Source organism: Lithobates pipiens, unplaced genomic scaffold, assembly GCF_037356315.1.
Source record: "Lithobates pipiens isolate NorthernLeopardFrog02 unplaced genomic scaffold, aLitPip1_a1.2 Scaffold_10, whole genome shotgun sequence".
Taxonomy (NCBI): Eukaryota; Metazoa; Chordata; class Amphibia; order Anura; family Ranidae; genus Lithobates; species Lithobates pipiens.
Window position 1 is genome coordinate 28,852,556 of NW_027507686.1, and position 23,576 is coordinate 28,876,131.

At 42.9% G+C, this 23,576-nt stretch overlaps 1 protein-coding gene across 3 annotated transcripts in view; it reads right to left on the reverse strand.

Annotated features, from left to right (window-relative positions):
• Positions 1-23,576, reverse strand: part of ZCCHC14 (zinc finger CCHC-type containing 14) — a 76,537-nt gene that overhangs the window by 11,231 nt on the left and 41,730 nt on the right. For 2 of the 3 annotated variants that reach the window (XM_077453353.1, XM_077453352.1), the window contains exons 7-11: positions 23,372-23,466; positions 19,216-19,270; positions 17,214-17,475; positions 8,660-8,751; positions 2,867-2,991 (exon numbers count right to left, since the gene is read on the reverse strand). In XM_077453353.1, coding sequence (XP_077309479.1) covers positions 2,867-2,991; positions 8,660-8,751; positions 17,214-17,475; positions 19,216-19,270; positions 23,372-23,466 — 629 coding nt within the window. The remainder of the gene's footprint in view (positions 1-2,866; positions 2,992-8,659; positions 8,752-17,213; positions 17,476-19,215; positions 19,271-23,371; positions 23,467-23,576) is intronic. The other variant, XM_077453354.1, reaches the window with a different exon arrangement.

Consider the following 23,576-nt stretch of genomic DNA (forward strand, 5'->3'; position numbering starts at 1 on the left):
ATGTCAATTTAACAAAATTAGGAGTACCAGAATGCCTCACTTAAAGTGTTATTAAACCTATAAAATATTCTTTATATTGTTATTAACCTTGCTTGCTACATATTTATTTTCTTCCCTGGTCGCTCCATGGTGCAGATGATCTTCTTGAAAATAATGCCCACTGCACTTCCTCCTATGGGTTTTCTATGGTGCCTTGCAGGGTCTCCCTACCTGCACACTTCCAACCGGTACTACAGCTGCATGAAAAGCTGTGCAGTGCCTACACCAGCCTCTCTCAAACTTTTCAACACAGAGGAACCTTTGAAATAACTTTCCAGTCTCTGGGAACCCCTGCCTAAAAAATGATTATATCTACAACTCACGATAAATTAGTAAACTTGTGGTCATTGGGAAGAATTACCTCCTTACAGATGGATAAAAAGATTGATGGTGTCAGTGGGACCTGAGGGGCAAAAAATGCTCATTACTCAAGGAAACCCCCCTGGCAACCTTTGAAGGAACCCTAATTGAGAAACCCTGGTCTATACTTTGCTTCAGGAAGGACCTGTGAAGGCAGTCCCTGTATGTGGCCTGGACAGTACAGTGCCTTGAAAAAGTATTCATGCCCCTTAAAATTTTCCACATTTTGTCATGTTACAAATAAAATTGTACATTTTTTTTTTATTGGGATTTTATGTGATAGACCAACACAAAGTGGCACATAATTGTGAAGTTGAAAGAAAATGATTTTCATTTTTTTTTACAAATAAATATCTTAAAAGTGTGGCGTGCATTTGTATTCAGTCCTCTTTACTCTGATACCCTAACTAAAATGTAGTGCAACCAATTGCCATCAGAAGTCACCTAATTAGTAAATAGAGTCCACCTGTGTGTAATTTAATCTCAGTATAAATACAGCTGTTCCGTGAAGCCCTCATAGGTTTGTTAGAGAACCTTAGTGAACAAACAGCATTGTTAAAGCCAAGGAACAAAAGTTGTGGAGAAGTTTAAAGTAGGCTTAGGGTATAAAAAAATATCCCAAGCTTTGAACATCTCATGGAGCACTGTTCAATCCATGATCCAAAAATGGAAAGTGTATGGCACAACCGCAAACATACCAAGACATGCCCGTCCACCTAAACTGACAGGCCGGGCAAGGAGAGCATTCATAAAAGAAGCAGCCAAGAGGCCCATGGCAACTCTGGAGGAGCTGCAGAGATCCACAGCTCAGGTGGGAGAATATGTCCACAGGACAACTATTAATCATGCTCTCCACGATTATGGAAGAGTGGCAAGAAGAAAGTAATTGTTGAAAGAAAGCCATAAGAGGTCCTGTTTGCAGTATGCGAGAAGCCATGTGGGGGACACAGCAAACATGTGGAAGAAGGTGCGCTATGTGTGGCGGAAAACGAACACTGTACATTACCCAGAAAACACCGTCCCAACTGTGAAACATGGTGGTGGCAGCATCATGTTGTAGGGATGCTTTTCTTCAGCAGGGGCAGGGAAGCTGGTCAGAGTGGATGGGAAGATGGATGGAGGCTGTTAGAGTCTGCAAAATACTTGAGACTAGGGCGGAGGTTCACCTTTCCAGCAGGACAACAACCCTAAACATACAGCCAGAGCTACAATTGAATGGTTTAAATCAAAGCATATTCATGTGTTAGAATGGCCTGGTCAAAGTCCAGACCTAAATCCAATTCAGAATCTGTAGCAAGACTTGAAAATTGCGGTTCACAGACGCTCTCCACCCAATCTAACAGAGCTTGAGTTATTTTGCAAATAAGAATGGGCAAAAAATGTCGCTATGTAGATGTGCAAAGCTGGTAGAGACATCCCCAAATAGACTTGCAGCTGTAATTGCAGAGAAAGGTGGTTTTACAAAGTATTGACTCAGGGGGGCTGAATACAAATGCACGCCACAGTTTTCAGATATTTTTGTAAAAAATTTTGAAACCCAATTATCATTTTCCTTCCACTTCACAATTATGTGACACTTTGCATTGGTCACATAAAATTCCAATAAAATACATTTATGTTTTTTGTTGTAACATGACAAAATGTGGAAAATTTCAAGGGGTATGAATACTTTTTCATGGCACTGTACATTGCATAGCTTTAGGAAAACTGGAGTACCAGCCATGCACAAGCACAGGAGTGCTCCTTTTCCACAGAGGTGACATACACAGCTCTAAAGCAAAAAAAGTTAAATAATTAAGGGTTTTTATCTTAAAAAAAGATGCCTCTTTGCTGCATTTTTTTAGGAGTGTTTATGTGCTTTAACTTGGCAAAGGCTCTATGACTAATTTGCATATCAGATTTTTTTATTTTTTATTTTTTTTACATTTTAATGACATAAGGCTTTTTTATTACAATAAAAAAATATTAAAAAAATGATTTAACTTATTAGATTTTTTTAAAGTAATGTAATTGTATTTGACAATACTACTACCAAACAGAAGGCATTGCAGACCCCACTGATGCCTCAAGGGGGCAGTGTTCATCTACAGGCTGAAGGCTTGTTATGTCAGTAAGACCTCCAACATGCATGTGATCATAAAGATGAAAAAATAAATAAAAATACTTGATGATGCTATCAGAATATGGTTCGAAATACTTTGCTGACTGCAGAAATATGTAAATAGACTGGAGGTTTTTTGTTTTAATCCACATTTTTTTTTTTTTTTGCCTTCTTGACTGATCTGAACCACATACTGCCTAAAAGAATGCAGCAATTCCCTTTTTTGCAGGATATGGCACATCCAGATTGGCCGCTGCCCCCACCCATAGTAATTCTAGCTCTTAGAAGACAGCAGTGGGCGGGGAGGTTGTTAGACATTGCTCTGACTTCCATTGCTAGTTGTCTGGAAATCTTGTGTGATCCTACCTGTAGAATGGTTATAATGGACGCTCTGCATTGGCCCGACATGGCTAGTGGGAGGCACCCTGGCAACCCCGCTGCTTGTGAAGGTACACTGTGCCGGATTCAGACACCTCTTCTCCGATTTCTCCCTACAGGACAAAACATAAAGGGAGATAAACGTAGACATCAAAACAGACCGCATGACTTCTCATACAGCTCCTTAAGTGGATTTCTGTTCCAGAACACTATCTGCATGGAGTTTGCATGTTCTCCCTGTGCTGGCGTGGGTTTCCTCCGGGTGTCCGGTTTCCTTCCACACTCCAAAGACATGCTGGTAGCGTAACTGTCTCCTGTCTAAATTGGCCCTAATACAGATGTGAGATGAGGACCTTAGATTGTAAGCTCCTTGAGGACAGGGACTGATGTGAATATACAATATGTAAAGCACTGTGTAAATTGTCGGCATTGTAAATTCCTTTAATAAAATAATAATAATTTGATGAAGGTCATTCTGTGAAGTGGAGGGGTCCCTGTTGCCCCCCCAAGTAACCATCAATGGGATTCCCTCATGACATTGTTATTTACACAGCACTGCAGACTGAAGCCAGTCCAATAAGACACAGAAAATCCAAGATATGAGGAACGAAAAAGTCAACACTGGGGACTTGATTACCAGCTTGACGTTAAATATACTCATAGTATCCCCCAAAACAATTTATATATATATATATATATATATATATATATATATATATATATATATATATATATATATATATGATAACGAAATGTTCAGCCTATAATTTTAATGGTAGGTTTATTTTAACATTGAGAGACAGATTATGATCAAAAATATCCAGAAAAACGCATTTCAAAAAGTTATAAACTGATTTGCATTTTAATGAGTGAAATAAGTATTTGATCCTCGATCAGTCAGCAAAATTTCTGGCTTCCAGTTGCCTTCTATACATGTTACAAGCTGAGATTAGGAACACTCTTAAAAGGGAGTGCTCCTAATCTCAGCTTCTTGCCTGTATAAAAGACATCTGTCCACAGAAGCAATCAGATTCCATTCTCTCCAACAAGGCCAAGACCAAAGAGATGTCCAAGGATGTCAGGGACAAGATTGTAGACCTACACAAGGCTGGAATGGGCTACAAGACCATGGCCAAGAAACGTATCAAGAGGGTAACAAGAGTTGGTGCGATTATTCACAAATAAAAGAAACACAAAATAACTGTTTCCTCCCTCGGTTTGGCGCTCCATGCAAGATCTCACCTCGTGGAGTTTCAATGATCATGAGAACGGTGAGGAATCGGCCCAGAACTACACGGGAGAATCTTTTTAATGATCTCAAGACAGCTGGGACCATAGTCACCAAGAAAACAATTGGTAACGCACAACGTCATGAAGGACTGAAATCCTGCAGAGCCAGCAAGGTCTCCCTGCTAAAGAAAGCCCATGTACATTGGAAGGGGAACACATGTACAGCCTGTCTGAAGTTTCCTAATGAACATCTGAATGATTCAAACCAAAATTGAGCTCTTGGGGGGGGGAGGAGGGAGGAGTACATATGACCCCAAGAACACCATGCTCACCATCAAAGATGGAGGTGGAAACATTATGGTTTGGGGGTGTTTTTCTGGCAACTTCTCCCCAAAGAGACAATGTACCATCAAATTTTGAGTAAGAACCTTCTTCGCTCAGCCAGGGCATTGAAAATGGGTCGTGGATGGGTATTCCAGCATGACAACGACCCAAAACACACAACCAAGGCAACAAAGGAGAGGCTCAAGAAAAAGCACATTAAGGTCCTGGAGTGGCCTAGCCAGTCTCCAGACCTTAATTCCATAAAAAATATGTGGAGGGCGCTAAAGGTTCGAGTTACCAAACGTCGGTCCTCTGTGATTGCCAATAAGGGTTTTGCCACCAAGTACTAAGTCATGTTTTGTGAAGGGGTCAAATACTTATTTCACTCATTAAAATGCAAATTAATTTATAAATTTTTTTAAAATACATTTTTATGGGTATTTTTGTTGTTATTCTGTCTCTCGCTGTTAAAATAAACCATTAAAAATAAATAAATCATTAAAATTATATACTGATCATTTCTTTGTCAGTGGGCAAACGTACAAAATCAGAGCAGGGGATCAAATACTTTTTTCCCCTCATTGTAGAATATGAATAATAAAATTATATTATATATATATATATATATATATATATATATATATATATATATATATATATATATAATTGGGACACCTGCCACCTGCCTTTACACACACAAACTCTAATTGCATCCCAGTCTTAGTCCTTATTGTTCAATATTGAGTTGGCCCACCCTGCAGCTATGACAGTTTCAACTCTTCTGGGAAGGCCGTCCACAAGGTTTAGGAGTGTGTCTACGGTAATGTTTGACAAATCTTCCAGAAGAGCATTTGTGAGGTCAGGCACTGATGTTGGATGAGAAGGCCTGGCTCGCAGTCTCCCACTTTAATTCATCTCCAAAGGTGTTCTATCAGGTTGAGGTCAGGACTCTGTGTAGGCTAGTCAAATTCCTCCACCCCAAACTCACTCATCCATGTCTTTATTGACCTTGTTTTGTGCACTGGTCCAAATCATTTGGTGGAGGCAGACAGACTGGGATACCATTAAAATTCATGTACAAACACACATACACACACACACATACACACACACACACACACACATACACACAAAAGTCTTCTCTGCAATACAATCATATTCTCAAAAGGTTAAGTCGTAGGATGCAACTTTCTGGGGAATTCTGTTTTTTATTTAGCAAGGCTTTGCATCCAAGAACAACAAATGTTAGTTACTACCACCACAGCAGAGGGGCTAAGCAGAGTGCACTGGCAGCAGGAAGGTGATGTCACTGCCAGTGCCATCTTAATGGCATTTTGGACCCCAGTGCAAAGTAATGCACTGGGCCCCCTACCTGGGAGATGGTGACCTGTGGGTGCAGCTAAATTATGCTACATATTGGGATATGCTTCAGTTAGGAATGAACACAGTGAGTGGTTGGTACTAATCGCTCACCGTGTTCATTTAGAAAAGGAAGGGTCTGGTAAATGAGCCCAGGGGTCTCCGTGCAAAAAGATGGTCTTCGTCACTGCAGCTGCAGTCCAGCTGCACTTCCTCCAGCCCCATAATAGTGCCTCCATAGGGACCTGGGGTTGGGAGTGCATTTCACATGCGGTGCACTGATCTTGGGTGCAAGGCTCTGCGGGCTTCTGTGCAAAAAAAAATAGTAAATGCACATTTCTCATAAGATTTTCTGCATTTACTACTTTTTTGGAAAGGGTAGACTAAACTTTTAAGAAACTATTGTTGTTAAGTCCTTTTTGGTGACTGAATTCCAAGGCAATGTTCACATATTCTTGGCCAAAGGGAATTACATGGAGGCAGCATACATATACTATATCAAAAGTATTGGGATGCCTGCCTTTACACGCACATGAACTTTAACGGCATCCCAGTCTTAGTCTGTAGGGTTCAATTTTGAGTTGGCCCACCCTTTACAGCTATAAAAGCTTCAACTCTTCTGGGAAGGCCGTCCACAAGGTTTAGGAGTGTGTCTATAGAAAGGTTTGACCATTCTTCCAGAAGGCCTGGCTCGCAGTTTCCACTCTAATTCATCCCAAGGGTGTTCTATCGGGTTGAGGTCAGAACTCTGTGCAGGCCAGTAAAGTTCCTCCATCCCAAACTCGCTCATCCATGTCTTTATGGACCTTGATTTGTGCACTGGTAGAAATCATTTGGTGGAGGGGGGAATTATGGTGTGGGGTTGTTTTTCAGGGGTTGGGCTTGGCCCCTTAGTTCCACTCTTCAGGCGTCAGCATACCAAGACATTTTGGACAATTTCATGCTCCCAACTTTGTGGGAACAGTTTGGAAATGGCCCCTTCCTGTTCCAACATGACTGCACACCAGTGCACAAAGCAAGGTCCATAAAGACATGGATGAGTGAGTTTGGGGTGGAGAAACTTGACTGGCCTGCACAGAGTCCTAACCTCAACCCGATAGCACACCTTTGGGGTGAATTAGAGCAGAGACTGCGAGCCAGGCCCTCGTTCAACATCAGTGCCTGACCTCACAAATGCACTTCTGGAAGAATGGTCAGACATTCCCCTAGACACACTCCTAAACCTTGTGGGCAGTATTCCCACAAGAGTTGAAGCTGTTATAGCTGCAAAGGGTGGGCCAACTCAATATTGAACCTTACGGATCCGAAGACTGGGATGTCATTAAAGTTCATGTGTGTAAAGGTGTCCCAATACTTTTGGCAACACACACACACACACACACACACACACACACACACACACACACACACACACACACACACACACACACACACACAAAAAATCAGCCACAACATTATGACTACTGACAGGTAAAGTGAATAATATTGATTATCCTGTTACAACGGCATCTGAAAGTTGGTGGGATAGATCAGGAAGCAAGTGAACATGTCCCTGAAGTTGATGTGTTGAATGCAGGAAAAAATATAAATGGGCAAGCGTAAAGATTGACCCACTGACGGGGCAAAATTGAAATGGCTAGACGACTGGGTCAGAGCAACTGCAGCTCTTGTGGGATGTTCCCAGTCTGCAGTCGTCAGGACCTACCAAAAGTGGTCCAAGGAAGGAAAACTTGTGAACCAGTGACAGGGCCATGGGCGAACAAGGCTCAGTGATGCACGTGGGGAGCAAAGACTTGCCTGTGTAGTCCAATTTAATAGAAGAGCTACGGGAGCTTAAATTGCTTAAGAAGTTAATGCTGGTTCCAATGATAAGGTGGCAGAACACACAGTGCATCACCGTTTGTTGCAAATGGGGCTGCATAGCTGCGGACCGGCCAGGGTGCCCATGCTGACCTGTGTCCACAACAAAAGCACCTACAATTGGTACATGAGCATCAGAACTGGACCAGGGAGCAATGGGAAAAAAGGTAGCCTGGTCCAAAGGATTTAAGAACAGTTGAGGAACACAAGTTGTAGACTGGACCTCAAAATTCTTCAGACCTCCATCCAATCAAGCCTCTGTGGGATGTTCTGGAAATACAAGTCCCATCCATGGAGGCCCCACCTACAACTTACAGGACTTAAAGGATCTGCTACTGACAGCTAGGTGCCATATACCACAGCATACCTTCAGAGGTCTAGTGGGGTCTATGTCTCGATAGGTTATGGTGGGTGGTCATAATGTTATGGCTGATTGGTGCATAGTCTTCTAGAATGCACAGAGTACATTAAAGTAGATGTAAGTCCAATCATCTAAATTTTGTATAAGCAATAAATGTCATTTCATAAGTCATTTTCAATATTTTAAAATCTGCAGCTTTTATTAAAAGCTTGCACTTCTTATAGGGTGACAACACTCGGTCCCTGTCTCCGAACTGTGCTCCTGCGTTGTCACCTTGGCCTCTGATGGTGACTACATGTGGTCGTTTCAATACACATTACACACAGGCATAGTTCATTGTTACCACCATCAGGAAGCCTCCATAAGAAATGTCATGTAGCCATCGCTGGATTGCATGTAGACATGAAGTGGCTGCAGGAGATCAGCAGCACTGAGATGTAATAAAAGATGAAAACAAGGTAAAAACAATGACGATAAATGTATATGTTACACAGAGCAAACTAAATCCCATCCAGTTATGGTTTACATCCAACTTACTGAACCCCCTACAAAACACATGTGCACATTCGACTTCCATTTTCTGCTCACAAACCCCCCCTTGTGGCTGCATTTCGCAAGTGAGGATGGCGCCCCCTGCTGGTACTCACTTCTCCAGCTCCAGCTGGGTCTTCAGCTTCTTCTTTGCACCCATCGTTAGAGACTCAAACTTGTTTAAATCTTCCTCAGTAAGACTCAAGAACTGCAGCAGGACAGAAGAGAATGAGTGAGAGCACAGTGCAGCACACAGCAGCTGTTACAGATCAGAAGAGGCTGGAGCAGAAACCTGATACCTGTACACTAAGCTTAAATCCACTTTTAAAACGCATCTGTACAAAACAGTCTCTGAAAACAAAGGATAACCGTATCAGGAGACAATACCATACACTGTTTCTGCCTACCTGATATATAAAATTCTAGCACATTATATCCAATGACAGGTGCTCTTTGTACCTACAGCTATATGGACATACCTGACAATATCTAAGATCTCTAGGACTAAGCCCTTTCTGGGTGACATGCATCAGCTAAGGAAAGAGGGTCTGCGCAAACCTCAAGGCCGACCACCATAAGGAGGAGCTGGGCAGACCCTATAACCGAGTTCTTTTCTGGGTGAAGCAGGTCATGGCAGGGAGGGTCTGTGCAGACCATTACAAGGAAGGACCTATACAAATGGGATCGCTATGACTAAGTCCTTTCCATGTGAAATGTGTCAGAGTAATAAGAAGGGCCTGAGCAGACCACTGATAGACCTCTATGACAAAGATCTCTACAACTAAGCCCTTTCCAGGTGAAACACATCAGAGTGAAAAGGGTACACTATGAGGAAGGTCTGGAACAACACCTATAACTAATACCCAAGATTTCTAAAACTAAGTAACCTCTTTCCTGGTGAAACTCATTAGAAAGTGAGGAGGGTCTCAGCAGACCACTAGGAGGAAGGTCTGGGAAGACCTCTATGACTAAGCCCTTTCAAGGTGAAATGCATCAGCGTGACAAGGGTCTGGGCAGACCACTACAAGGAGGGTCTGAATGAACCTAAGTTCTATGAAGCAATATCTCCATTACTAAGCATAGTTGGCAGAGAACTTTGGTCTGAGAGGACCTCTATGACCAAGCCCTTTCTGGGTGAAGTACGTCAAAGTGAGAAGGTCTTTAGCGGACCACCAAAAGGAGGGTCTAGGAGAACCTATATGCCTAATCCTACTTTGGGTGAAATGCATCAGAGTGAAGAGGGTCTGGGAAAACAACTATGAGGAAAGTCTCGCAGGACCTCTATGAGTGAGCCCTTTCTAGATGAAAGGCATTAGGGCAGTGATTCTCAACCAGGGTTCCTCCAAAGGTTGCTAGGGGTTCCTTCAGCATTGGGCAATTTCTGACTCTCACATAAGTTCCCACTGACACCATTGATCTTTTTAGCTATCTGTAAAGAGGTAACACTTCCCAATGATCGCAAGTGTAAGGACCATTCTTCCCACTGACCATCACACGATTGTATCATGAGTTATAGATTTCTCATTTTTAGCAGGGGTTCCCCGAGACCGACAAACTATTTCAAGGGTTCCTCTGTGTTGAAAAGGTTGAGAAAGGCTGCATTAGGGTGAGAAGGATCTGGGAGGACCTCTACAACCAAGCCCTTTCTAGATGAAAGGTATTAGGGTGAGAAGGATCTGGGGTGCCCACTATGAAGAGGGTCTGGGAGGACCTCTACAACTAAGCCCTTTCTGGGTGAAACACATCAAAATGAGGAGGGTCTAAGTAGACAACTACAAGGAAGGTCTGGGAGGACCTCTATGACTAATCACTCTGCTGACAAAACACATCAAAGTGAGGAGGGTCTAGGTCAGGGATATGCAATTAGCGGACCTCCAGCTGTTGCAGAACAACAAGTCCCATAAGGCATAGCAAGACTCTGACAGCCACAAGCATAACACCCAAAGGCAGAGGCATGATGGGACTTGTAGTTTTGCAACAGCTGGAGGTCCTCTAATTGCATATCCCTGGTCTAGGTTGACCTTTAGTGTTTATTGTATGTTACAATAACATTTTATCAATGCAAATGTCATTGGAGTGCGAACAATCTATTAGCTTGTGATTTGTGGGGAGCAGGTACGTACTCCGTTGGTGCCTGTGCCCATAGACCCTGGCAGAGCATGGACATGGGAGCGGAGGCTTCTCATGGTGTTCTGAACATACCACAAGATGTCCGACTTGTCGATTTAATCCTAGTGATGTGATCTGTATGCCCCACTCCCTGTTGTCACCGAGGCTAAAACTGCCACCGGGGGGGGTTATAAAGTTCAGACACCTAGACCTTCAGACACCTAGACCTACAAACCTGCAGCAGTCTCCTGATCCTTTTTGCCATGGATGAACCCAGACCACTCTGACACTTCCTAGAACCTTGCCCTCTCATTCCTGCCTCCTGCTCATCTCTACAGACGAGTGAGCCCACTTATCCTTTTAGGCCAAGTGGAATAAGTGGGTGTGGGGTTTAGCAGCAAGTCCTGACACTACCCAGAAGGCTTTGATAGCAAGGTGACATGCAGGGCATTTTGTGCTTGGACAAGGGGCGAGTAAACCACAGGATCTCCTCTTATCCAATCAGAGAATGTCTTGCAATCAGTAAAAAGAATTCAAGGCTTTTTCTAAATGGACAAGGTAAGGATTGAGTGACCTGCCATAATCACTGTACACTAGTTGGATGTCTCAGTTACAGTGCCGCAACCAAAGCGCTGGGGGAGGAGCCAGCAACAATGAAGAGAGGATCTGTACAGTAAGCAGCAGTAACCATCCAATACAGTCAGCCATACCGTATTTTCATTCGATAGATTCACTACTTTGAAAATGAATTGGAAAACCTTTATACATACTGAATATTTTATAGACTGAAGCAAAATAAAAACATTAAAAAATTGGCTGAGGTGAAAAATGATAGTCAAATAAAGAAAGAGCCACCAAAACTGATACATCAGTTATAGCTCCGGTAGGCTGGTGGACTAAGTCTTCCATTGATCAGGGCAGCCTTTTTAAGCCATTTTACTCTGAAGGAAACCCTTGAAATAATTTTCAGGTCTCAGTGAACCTTCTACTAAAATTAATTTATCAGGTGTCAGTGGGTAAAATGCGCCTTACATTGGTGGTCAGTGAGAAGAATTTTCTTTACATTGGTGGTCAGTAGGATGAATGCCCCTACATTGGTGATCAGTCAGAAGAATGCCCCTTATATGCCCCTTAACCGCTTTCAGACCGGACCATTTTGCTAGCTTAAGACCAGACCACTTTTTGCGATTCGGCACTGCGTCGCTTTAACTGACAATTGCCCGGTCATGCGACGTGGCTCCCAAACAAAATTGACGTCCTTTTTTCCCCCACAAATAGAGCTTTCTTTTGGTGGTATTTGATCACCCCTGCAGTTTTTATTTTTTGCGCTATAAACAAAAATATAGCGACAACTTTGAAAAAAAAAAAAAGGCATTATTTTTTACTTTTTGCTATAATAAATATCCCCCAAAAATATATAAAAAACAAAAACAAAAACATTTTTTCCCTCAGTTTAGGCCAATACGTATTGTTCTACATATATTTGGTAAAAAATAAAAAAATCGCAATAAGCGATTATTGATTGCTTTGCGCAAAAGTTATAGCGTTTACAAAATAGGGGATAGTTTTATGTAATTTTTATTAATAATTTTTTTTTTTACTAGTAATGGCGGCAAACAGCGATTTTTATTGTGACTGCGACATTATGGCGGACACATCAGACATTTTTGGGACCACTGTCATTTATACAGCAATCGGTGCTATACAAATGCACCGATTCCTGTGTAAATGACACTGGCAGTGAAGGGGTTAACCAGGGGGTGGCAGTGTAGGGGTTAAGTGTTCCTAGGGGCGCGTTACTAACTGTGGGGGGGCTGGGCTGTGTTAGAGAACACTGATCTCTGCTCCAATCACAGGGAGCAGAGATCAGCGTCATGTGTTGCTAGGCAGAACGTGGAGATGCTGTTTACAACGGCATCTTCCCGTGAGACGATCGCGGGTATCCCCGCGGCGATAGAGTCCGCGGGACGCGCGACTGGACACACGGGGGGCCCGACCGGCACACGAGCGCGCCATCGGCGGGGGGCATTCGATTGGCAGGGTGGCATATAAAAAATGGACGTACCTGTACACCAATATGCCTGCCTGTACCATTCTGCCGACGTACATCGGCGTGCGCCGGTCGGGAACTGGTTAAATCAATGGTCAATGAGAGGAAAGCCCCTATATTGGTGGTCAGTGGGAAAAATGCCCCTTATATTGGTGGTCAGTTGGAAAAATGCCCCTTATATTGGTGGTCAGTGGGAAAAATGCCCCTTATATTGATGGTCGATGGGCAGAATATTCATTACAATGGTGGTAAGAACGATCCCTAAATTAGTGGTCAGTGAGAAGAAAGCCCCTATATAAAATCGGTGGTCAGAGGGAAAAATGCCCCTTATATTGATGGTCAGTGGGAAGAAGGTGCTGGTCAGACCTCTGGTATCATGACGTTGACTCTGCCAAGCGGTGTTGGCCCGGGAATTATCCTGGCACCATCACATGGGAAGTCAATCAGCCACAGTTGTAAGAACTCCTAGCAACTTCTGGACCCTAGAGCAGTAGTTCCCAACTGCCCTGCTGCAGCTTTCTGTCTGCTCTGACAGCTAATGCTGTCAAACCAGAATCAGACTGACTCACCAGAAGACTGGAGACCCCCTCTGACTGTGTCACAATTATTACTTTTCATCAATGAAGACATCCTAGCTGTAATTACTTGGTTGGTGGATTGAACTTCACCTGACGAATCTGAGAAAGTTCCTTGGCTGTGGTGTGCAGGACATGGGCAGAGGAAGTGGTTGGCAGTCTTCATCTGAGAGTGACATTAGCTCCTGTCCTAAGGTAGGTAAGACCACTGACACTAATGATTTGTGGGGCCATTTTTCACTGCCGAAAAATGTGCTCATTTTAGTTTTTGTTTCATCCGTTTCGTTTTTTTTCATTTTTCGGGTCATTCACAATTCGTAAATTCAAAAATAAAAAATAAAGTTCAAAAATACTAAAGAACCAAAACCTGAAAATTCTAAAGATTAACTAAATAACTAATAACTATTAAATTATAGGTATTGGAATTCCCTTTCAAATTTGGCTGTTAGTGAACGTAAAAAAATAGGAATTTATCCAAAGTTACGAATTATTCGGAAATAACGAATGCCGCATCTAAACAAATGGAACAGAACAAATTAATAATAAATAATAATAAAAAGTTTATTATTATTATTTATTAATTCATTACGGTCCATTTGTTTACATACAGCATTTGTTATTTCAGATAATAACTTTGGATAAATTCATATTCATTACATTCAACAGCCAAATTTGAAAGGAAATTCCAATATCTATAATTTAACCACTTCAGCCCTGGAAGGATTTACCCCCTTCCTGACCAAGCCCTTTTTTACGATACGGCACTGCGTCACTTTAACTGACAATTGAGTGGTCGTGCGACGATGTACCCAAACAAAATTGACGTCCTTTTTACCGCACAGATAGAGCTTTCCTTTGGTGGTATTTGATCACCTCTGCAGTTTTTATTTTTTGTGCTATAAACCAAAAAAGAGCGACAATTTGGAAAAAATTTAATTAATTAAATTAACAAATTTGACGAAATTGCACCTGTCCAATGTAAGGAGCTATTCTCTCATGGGGACCACTATCCCAGTGACACCAATGGTTTGAAGGGCTATTCTCTCTTTTTGATACAAACTTTTCCTTTATTTTTCTTTTTTGCTGAAGCATGGAAGATTAGGAAGAATTTAGTGGGCGTTTTCTATAGCGTTCCACGGCTGAACTAAGACCCCTTTCACACCACGCCGCCCATAGCGTCAATGGTAAAACGCCGCTATTTTTAGCGGCGTTTTACCGTTGGATTTGCGGCGCATTTCGGCCGCTAACGGGGGCGCTTTTACCCCCGCTAGCGGCCGAGAAAGGGTTAAAACCGCTGGCAAAACACCGCAATAGCGTAAAAGGTGTAAAAGGGGTCTAAGGGCTGTAGAACAGGCGTCTCCCACCATGGTGTCACCTATCGCTAAAGGCATTGCACAACTGCTGCGGCATGTGTATGTGCCTGAGAAATCTGGCACAGGTCTCGCCATCGGTCAACAATCAAACAAAAAGGGGTACTAGTTTGTTTTGGGGTGGAGTGACCCTATATTTAACTAGCACATTTTTAAAAAAATGCGACAACTATAGCACATTTAAAGAGACCCTGTCACCTTACCTGTTCAGACAGGTAGTAACCGAGTCTCCTTATAGATTGACTGCCTTACACTCACCCGTACATTGCTCCTCCCGCACACAACTGACACCAAATCCAGTGTTGACTCTTATGTGGGTTGTTTGTGTCACCCCCCGTCATGTGATTAAAGCACCATCATGGGGGAGATCGCATTCTCCCCCATAGCCAAAAGTGTCAGGTATTTTGCTGCAGTAGCAGAGCATTGTACAGGCCAGTTCAATACCGGACACTTTTACCCCCTTCTTGCCCAGGGCAATTTTCTGATTTTAGTGATGTCACAATTTAAATAATTATTTATGCAACACTGCACCCAAATTAAATGTTTATCATTTTTTGAGACAGATAGAGCTTTCTTTTGGTAGTATTTAATCACCATTGCGTTTTTTTATTTTTTGCTGTTCTGTTTATTTAAAAAAAAATTATCTTTCTTCATAAATTTACGCCAAAATGTATTATGCTACATTTCTTTGGTAAAAATAACCCAACGCAGTCTATATTATTTAGTCTGCAAACGATATATCTATCGAGATTATATATATATATATATATATATATATATATATATATATATATATATATATAAACATACACACTGTGTATATATACAGTGAGGGGGAAAAAGTATTTGATCCCCTGTTGATTTTGTACATTTGCCCACTGACAAATGATCAGTCTATATTTAATGGTAGGTTTATTTTAACAGTGAGAGACAGAACAAAAATATCCAGAAAAACGCATTTCAAAAAAGTTATAAATTGATTTGCATTTTAATGAGTGAAATAAGTATTTGATTCCTTAGCAAATCATAACTTTAGCACTTGGTGGCAAAACCCTTGTTGGCAATCACAGAGGTCAGACATTTCTTGTAGTTGGCCACCAGGTTTGCACACATCACAGGAGGGATTCATTCCCACTCCTCTTTGCCCTTCCTCTCCGAGTCATTAAGGTTTCGAGGCCGACGTTTGGTAACTCGAACCTTCAGCTACCGCCGCATATTTCCTATGGGATTAAGGTCTGGAGACTGGCTAGGCCACTCCAGGACCTTAATGCGCTTCTTGAGCTACTTATTTGCTGCCTTGGCCATGTGTTTAGGGTCATTGTCATGCTGGAATAACCATACAAGACCCATTTTCAATGCCGTGGCTGAGGGAAGGAGGTTATCACCCAAGATTTGATGGTGCATTGTCCCGCCCATAGTCCCTTTGATGCAGTGAAGTTGTCCTGTACCCTTAGCAGAAAAACACCCCTAAAGCATAATGTTTCCATGTTTGACGGTGGGGATGGTGTTCTTGGGGTCATAGGCAGCATTCCTCCTCCTTCAAACATAGTGAGTTGAGATGATGCCAAAGAGCTTGATTTTGGTCTCATCTGACCACAACATTTTCACCCAGTTCTCCTCTAATTCAGATGTTCATTAGCAAACTTCAGACGGGCTGTACATGTGCTTTCTTGAGCAGGGGGACGTTGCGGGTGCTGCAGGATTTCAGTTCTTCACGGCGTAGTGCGTTGCCAATTGTTTTCTTGGTGACTATGGTGCCAGCTGCCTGGAGATCATTGACAAGATTCTCCCGTGTAGTTCTGGGCTGATTCCTCACCGTTCTACTGATTATTGAAATTCCACAAGGTGAGATCCAACATGGAGCCCCAGACCGAGGGAGACTGACACTGTTTCTTCGATTTGCAATTAATCGCACCAACTGTTGCCACCCTCTCACCAAGTCTAGTAGCCCATCCCAGCCTTGTGTAGGTCTACAAATTTTATCCCTGACATCCTTAGACAGCTCTTTGGTCTTGGCCATGTTGGAAAGGTTGGAATCTGATTGCTTCTGTGGACAGGTGTCTTTTATACAGGTAACCAGCTGAGATTAGGAGCACTCCCTTTAAGAGAGTGCTCCTAATCTCAGCTTGTTACCTGTAGAGAACACAACTGGGAGCTTACTTATTGCACTCAATTAAAATGCAACTCAATTTATAACTTTTTTAAAATTAGTTTTTCTCGATATTTTTGTGGTTATTCTGGCTCTCGCGCTTAAAATAAACCTACCATTAAAATTATAGACTGAACATTTCTGTCAGTGGGCAAACGTGCAAAATCAGCAGGGGGATCAAATACTTTTTTTCCCCTCACTGTATATATCTGAAAATCAATCAGTACTGATGGCCCATCTCATTTCTTGAGACCCTAAAATGACAGGGCAGTCCAAATTTCAGGAAAAGCGCTTACAGCTGCAGTCATCCACCATTAATTTAACGTACGATTCCGCCTTTGGCCCTTTATCCTCCCCCTCCCATAATTATTAGTTTGTACACCGCGTGCCACGCTCTGACACAGTGGCTGTCGTTACCTTCTTCATGGAAAGCTGGCTGAAAACGGCGTAGTATTTGTGCAGACGCAACTTGCGCAGCCACTCCAGGATTTCCTGCTGTTCTTGAGTCTGCGGGCTTGGCACGCTGGCGGTGATGGCGGGAGAGGCGGCCTCCACCTGCGGCCGGTATGTCACAGCGGAGGAGCTGGGACATGGTGATCCGCCGATGGTGGCCCCGCCGCCATGATGCAGTGCAATGCTGCTGTGGGAAGACTGGATACTGGCGACGCCACATATGGGCCTGCAGGGAAGAACACAACGATATACATGAACCGCCAGCATCCCAACAGCAAAGCGCAGGCAGCCGGTTCGTATTACAGAAAAGGCTCAGAAAAATCCGGGCGCCTGGCCTAGTGAGGTCACCCCTGGCAGGGACTTCTCTCCATTCATCCAGCATTTTTATACCATCATTTAAATATCTAAAGTGAACTTGTCAGCCCTTTTAACAGGGAAAATGCTGCCTGAGAATAAGCAACACAGGAAGTACTATACTGTATTATCTCTATGAGCCAGGAAATGTTCCCTTCTGCACCCCTCTGAAACTGGTTTCAATTTATTACCAAGAGCATGACTTCTCTGACTTTGGGTCTAAGCCCCAGCCTGTTCAATAAAACTGCTCGTTGGCAGTTGAGACATTCTCAATGGATAAGGGTATGATGGGTTGGGGAGGAAAACTTAACACTAAAGTCAGAAAAATTTTAGACTTTGGTAACCAAGTAATACCAGGTTCGGAGTGGTGTACATGGAAGGGATAAAAAGGTAATAGTAAACACCCCCCAGTCCCATCTTCCAGACAAATTTACTTAAAAATGTAAAATTATTCAGAGGAGCTTACACTCTAATGTCCCCCCCTAGTCACACACTAATATTATTATACATTTATATAATTCTGTCATATACCTCAGTGCAGTACAAAGAACCATGAGCCAGTCACATCAGTCTCTGCACCAGAGGAACTAACACAGTCACACACTATTATACATTTATATAGCTCTCACTTATTCCGCAGTGCTGTACAGAGAACATTAAGCAATTCACATCAGTCTCTGCACCAGAAGAGCTTATACTCTATTTTCCCTGGGGATGCACCGATACCATTTTTTTTTTTTTATGAGTACCGATCCTTTTTTTTTTTTAGTACTCGCCGATACCCACCGCAACGGTTTTGTTTTCACTTCAGCTGTCAGCAGAATAGGAAGAGAAGAATAGGACGGTAATTAAGGCTAATTAGAGTAAATTAAGGGTTTATAAGGGGTTAAACAGAGGAACATTTGTTCATCCATTTGATCTTCAGATGAAGAAACAGAAAGGTTCAAAAAGAAACAATGTTTCTTTTTATTTTAGTGTTTCAGTGGCTGAGCAATGTTGTTAAAAAAACATTGCGGCTGCTTTTATTTTTGACAGCTCCAACTACCAGACTTCTTTAACACTTCAGCTGTCAACAGGGGAGACCCACTGACAGCTCAAAGAATCAAGCCTGAAAGTATCGGTTTCAGGTATCTGTGCATTTGCACGAGTACCGATACTTGTGAAAATACTCGGTATCGGCACAGATACCGATATTAGTATCGGTGCAACCCTAACTGTCTCCACTATACTGTAAGTTAAAGGGATCCCTGCTCAGGGGGCGGAGCCGTGACACCTTGCACTCACAGTCTGTCCTCCTGAACATCATTCGACCAAGAAGACTGAGGACATCTTGTGGCAGAGAAGAGGAACTGCGGTGTACTCTGACCTTGAGATTACATTTACTCAGGGTGTACCAGGTGCATGCACACAATTTTTAAGGAAGTCAGTTCTACAACTATTGGGTTTTCTGGACTGTGGGAGGAATCTGAATGATCTGGTGGAAACCAACACACAAACCATGTAAAGTATAGTGTTCCAAATTGAATGATTTATCCATCATATGTGATCTTTATGAAAAAAATAAATTCTCTGACCTTTTAGATCAAATTTTTCATTGTCTGGAATTACATACCGTATAGTTGGGCCCACTGCTGTGTTCACTTTAACATGGGTTGGGTTGCTGGGACCTGTACACAACAAACACAACTGGGTGAGCTGGGTTGGCACAATGCCATGGTCATGGGAAAATCATGCTGAGATGGCCAGGGGATGAGGAGATAGAACATGGAGATTATGGCAAAGACAGGTAAGATACACAGAAAGATCAAACAGGAACCCACACACATTTTTTGCCACCTATTATGCCCACCCACTGATCCACCATCTAGTCAACTTAAGCCTGTCACCCTGGTAGATGTCCGGTGCCAACCTACCCTGTCGGAAGCTAAGTGAGGAAAAGCTTCCTATGCCCATATTACTCCTTGAAGTGCACATTGATGTGGAACGTTGGTCCCTTCCCCATCCCCTAGTCCTCCCTCATCATCATCCACCGCTCCAGCCTTTCCACCCACCATATAGCCCCACAGAACCAATTATTTCCCTTCCATCTCTTTTTATGTTCCCTACCCCTCCCTTCCTCCACCGAATCTCCGCACCCTGTAAACCACCGCCTCTGTACTCTTATTATTCTATGACTTTTACAACTTCCTCCACCAGACTTTCTCTACCCTTCCAGTCCTCTTTCCTTCCTGTGGTCTCCTAAGTAGGCCAATGATGCCTTGGCCACAGATGACTGGCTCTCACACCTGGCCCCGCTACATGATTTTACACAGCCCATAGCAACTCTGATGTGATGGGGGGGGGGGGGGCTCTAATGTGAAAGGGGGAACTTTCAATGCAAAGGGGAGGACGGGGGACAGTTAACGAGAATGGGGGGGGGGGGGGGGGGACTGCTGATCCAAAAAAAGAGGAGGGGGGGGACACGGCTTATCGGAAAGGGGGGTGGGGGAGAGACTGCTAATGCGAAAGGGAGGGAAAAAGGAATTGTCACATTACCCAATGGTGAGACTTTCAAAACTACGTCACTTTGCCAACTGTCAAACAAAAGGAGTGGTGTATTCGTTGTCACGTGATTGCACCACATTTTAATGTTGACAAAACTAAACAGGAATTCTGGCGCCGCATGTACAAATATATTCACAGCATGAGGTTAGGCAATTTATATCTCCCAGTTGGCAGGCATGTTGCTAAAATTCACAACTAGAAATTTCCTAAAGTGAAATTTACAGCATTAGATCGAAAACAAGTCCCTTCTTCAATTAGAACACAGATGGATTTAAAAATTAAGAGCAACTTCTCCTCCTGGTTTAAATGATACCATCACTTACAAACCTTTTTTTTTATGCAAAACAGAATTGGTGTGCAAGTACAGTTCTTACGTAGAAAAACATAATGAATAATAAATAATATTTTTTCTCTTGTTTTTCAAAAACGTTTTTTTTTTTTAAAGGTTTTTTGGCAGGAAAAAAACAAACAGATGGAATTGTTCTCACCACTGTTAGGATGATGTGTCTTTCCCCCCATTCTGTTTCCTATTGTTCCTTGTGTTTATTCTCTACACAACAATGGTGCCGATGCTTACACATAGTACAGTGGATATAAAAAGTCTACACACCCCTGTTAAAATGTCAGGTTTTCCGTGATGTAAAAAAATGAGACAAAGATAAATAATTTCAGAACTTTTTCCACCTTTAACCACTTCCATACCCGGGCCTATTCTGGCACTCCTTTCCTACATGTAAAAATCATAATTTTTTTTGCTAGAAAATTACTCAGAACCCCTACACACACACACATATATATATATATATATATATATATATATATATATATATATATATATATATATATATTTAAAGATTTGGAAAGTTCTTACCCAAAAAGACAGAGCTGTAATAAAAGGTGTAGTAGGAGCTACACCTTTTATTAAAGCTAACTTTTTCTTACTACAGTAAGAGCTGTAGTAAAAGCTGTAATCAAAAGGTGCTTCAACAAAGTATTAGTGTAAGGGTGTGCACACTTATGCAGCCATATTATTTTAGTTTCTTATTTTTACTTCCCTCCACCTAAAAGATTTCAGTTTGTTGTTCAGTTTATAGGTCACATTAAAAAGGTGGAAAACGTTCTAAAAATAATTTATATCTTTGTCTCATTTAACCTGAGATTTTAGCGGGTGTGTAGATTTTGTATATCCACTGTATATTGATATTATGATGTCATTATACTTGCAAGAATGTATTCTGCTTTTTTTTATTCTAGGAGCAGCCACTTTTTTTTTATATACATCTTGGGCGTCTGCTTAGGCCCTTGGTCCCATGCCTTTGCCCCCCCCCCTCGGCAAAGGGGGTTGACCAAGTCACCATTCTTTGGTGCTACCTTGCGTTCATTCCCCCCCCCCCCCCCTTTTAGTTACCGCTCTGCTCTCTCCCTTGAAGCAAGGTGCCTCTTTAAGATGGCCTCTGTGTTTGGAGAGGGCCAGGGTTTGTCCCAGGATCCATTGTCATGCATGAGACATCTCCTCTGTGGCGCCACACATGCGTGGTGACGTCACTTTGCCCGGGAGGTGGGTGGGCGGGTTTGCAGAGGAACGCAGAATGGGGGTCACATGCTAGGTGCCATTATGCTTGTGGACTACCACAAGCATAGCAGGATCTCTGGGGTCTGTCCTAATTTGTTCCCCTCCAAGGCATTGGTTAATTGGCCAATTCTTTTTTTTTAAACTAACCCTGTGAATTGCTCCTATGTCTTGAAACATCTTCAGTCCTTTGCCCATTTCAATCAGCTAAGACTGAGGAGACTTGTTTACATGAGGTCTTTTCTTGATGTGAGTAGATAGTATCTTGCAGGGTTCATGGATTGCTCTTTAGTTGTTATTCTTACACGCTTCAAATTTTTTGTATTGCCTTTCATAGGTTTTAACATCTTTTGCACTTTGCAGAGCCCTGTACTGGTCCCTTCGGGTCTTGTGTTTCCAGATCTTCAATTAATTGGTTAGAGAGCCATCTTGATTTTTGATTCTTTTGGAATCTGTATTTTTATACATGGACTCCTGTCATGGGTGGTTGCACAGAAGGACCCCCCCGCCGTTAGTCGCAGTGGCCCCTGGTGGGCTGTGATGTATGTGATGTGGCCCATTGAGCACCCCACGATGTTTGAGAGAATGGTGTCTCTCACACATCTGTCTACATACCCCGGGTTCCCAGGGCTTTATCTCCACCCTCTACGCAGCTTTGAATAAATCGATCATCTCTCCCCCCACTCTCTTATGTGTCCCAGTGGGAACGGGACCTGGGTCAAAGGAGCGATCCAGTGGACTGGAGCAAGGCCTGGTCTTCCGTAGCCAAGTGTTCTCACGACGAAATGGGGGGGGGGGGGGGGGCATGAAGGGGGAGGGCGTGAAGGGGGAGGGCGTGAAGGGGGAGGGCGTGAAGGGGGAGGGCGTGAAGGGGCAGTGGCCAATGTGAAAGGGGAAGACTTCTCACACGAAACAAGAGGACTTCTGGTGTGAAGGGGGGGGCGGCGTGTGAAAGGGGGGGGCGGCGTGTGAAAGGGGGGGGGCGTCTGACGGGAAAGGGGGGGGGCGTCTGACCTAAAGGGGGGGGGCGTCTGACCTAAAGGGGGGGGGGCGTCTGACAAGATGGGGTCTTCTGATATGAAAGGGGTCTCGGAGGTGATGATGTCATCTGATGTAATTGGGGGCTTCTGACGTGAAAGGGGGAAATCTGATGTAATGGGGTCTCCTAACTGATTAAAATGTAATTACGTGAACAAGTTCCAAGAAGTAAATTCAATCATTTATAAAATGATAAAGCCTGCCAATATATGTAAAGCACACAATATATGGCCCTCACAATGAAAAGACTGGAGACCCCTAAGACTGGAGACCCCTAAGACTGGAGACCCCCTCTTCTAGGGGTATCCAGCATGATACTTAACAAGAAGGAACAACCTTCACCATCTAACCATTACAGAAATCCAATAAGTATTCAGAAAAGACAGCTCTCCTCTTCAGGTCAACGGGCACTGAACCAACGGGAACCCGGGACCATTACCCTCACCCACATACATCTCTGTGCTATGCAATATAGAATTCTGTACATAATGATTTGGTGCATCTTCTTATGAACCTCAAATTTCCCTTTTTCTCTCAATGAAAATTTTTTGGAAGAAAGAAAGTGATCAGAAAAACAAACGGCATCTAAGGCATTTCGGAATACTGGGACACTCACTCAAGCTCTGATGCGGTTGGTGGCTTGGCAAACTACTGAAGAACTTCTTGATAAGGTCACTCTTTAGTACATGAGGAGGCAGGCACACCAGATACCTGTGGACAGAACACAAAGCACCATGACACAAAACATGACCGGAAAGTGCGCTGTCAGGCGCGATTGATCAATGTGATTGGAACGCAGACAGGAAATGGCGGGAACTGTG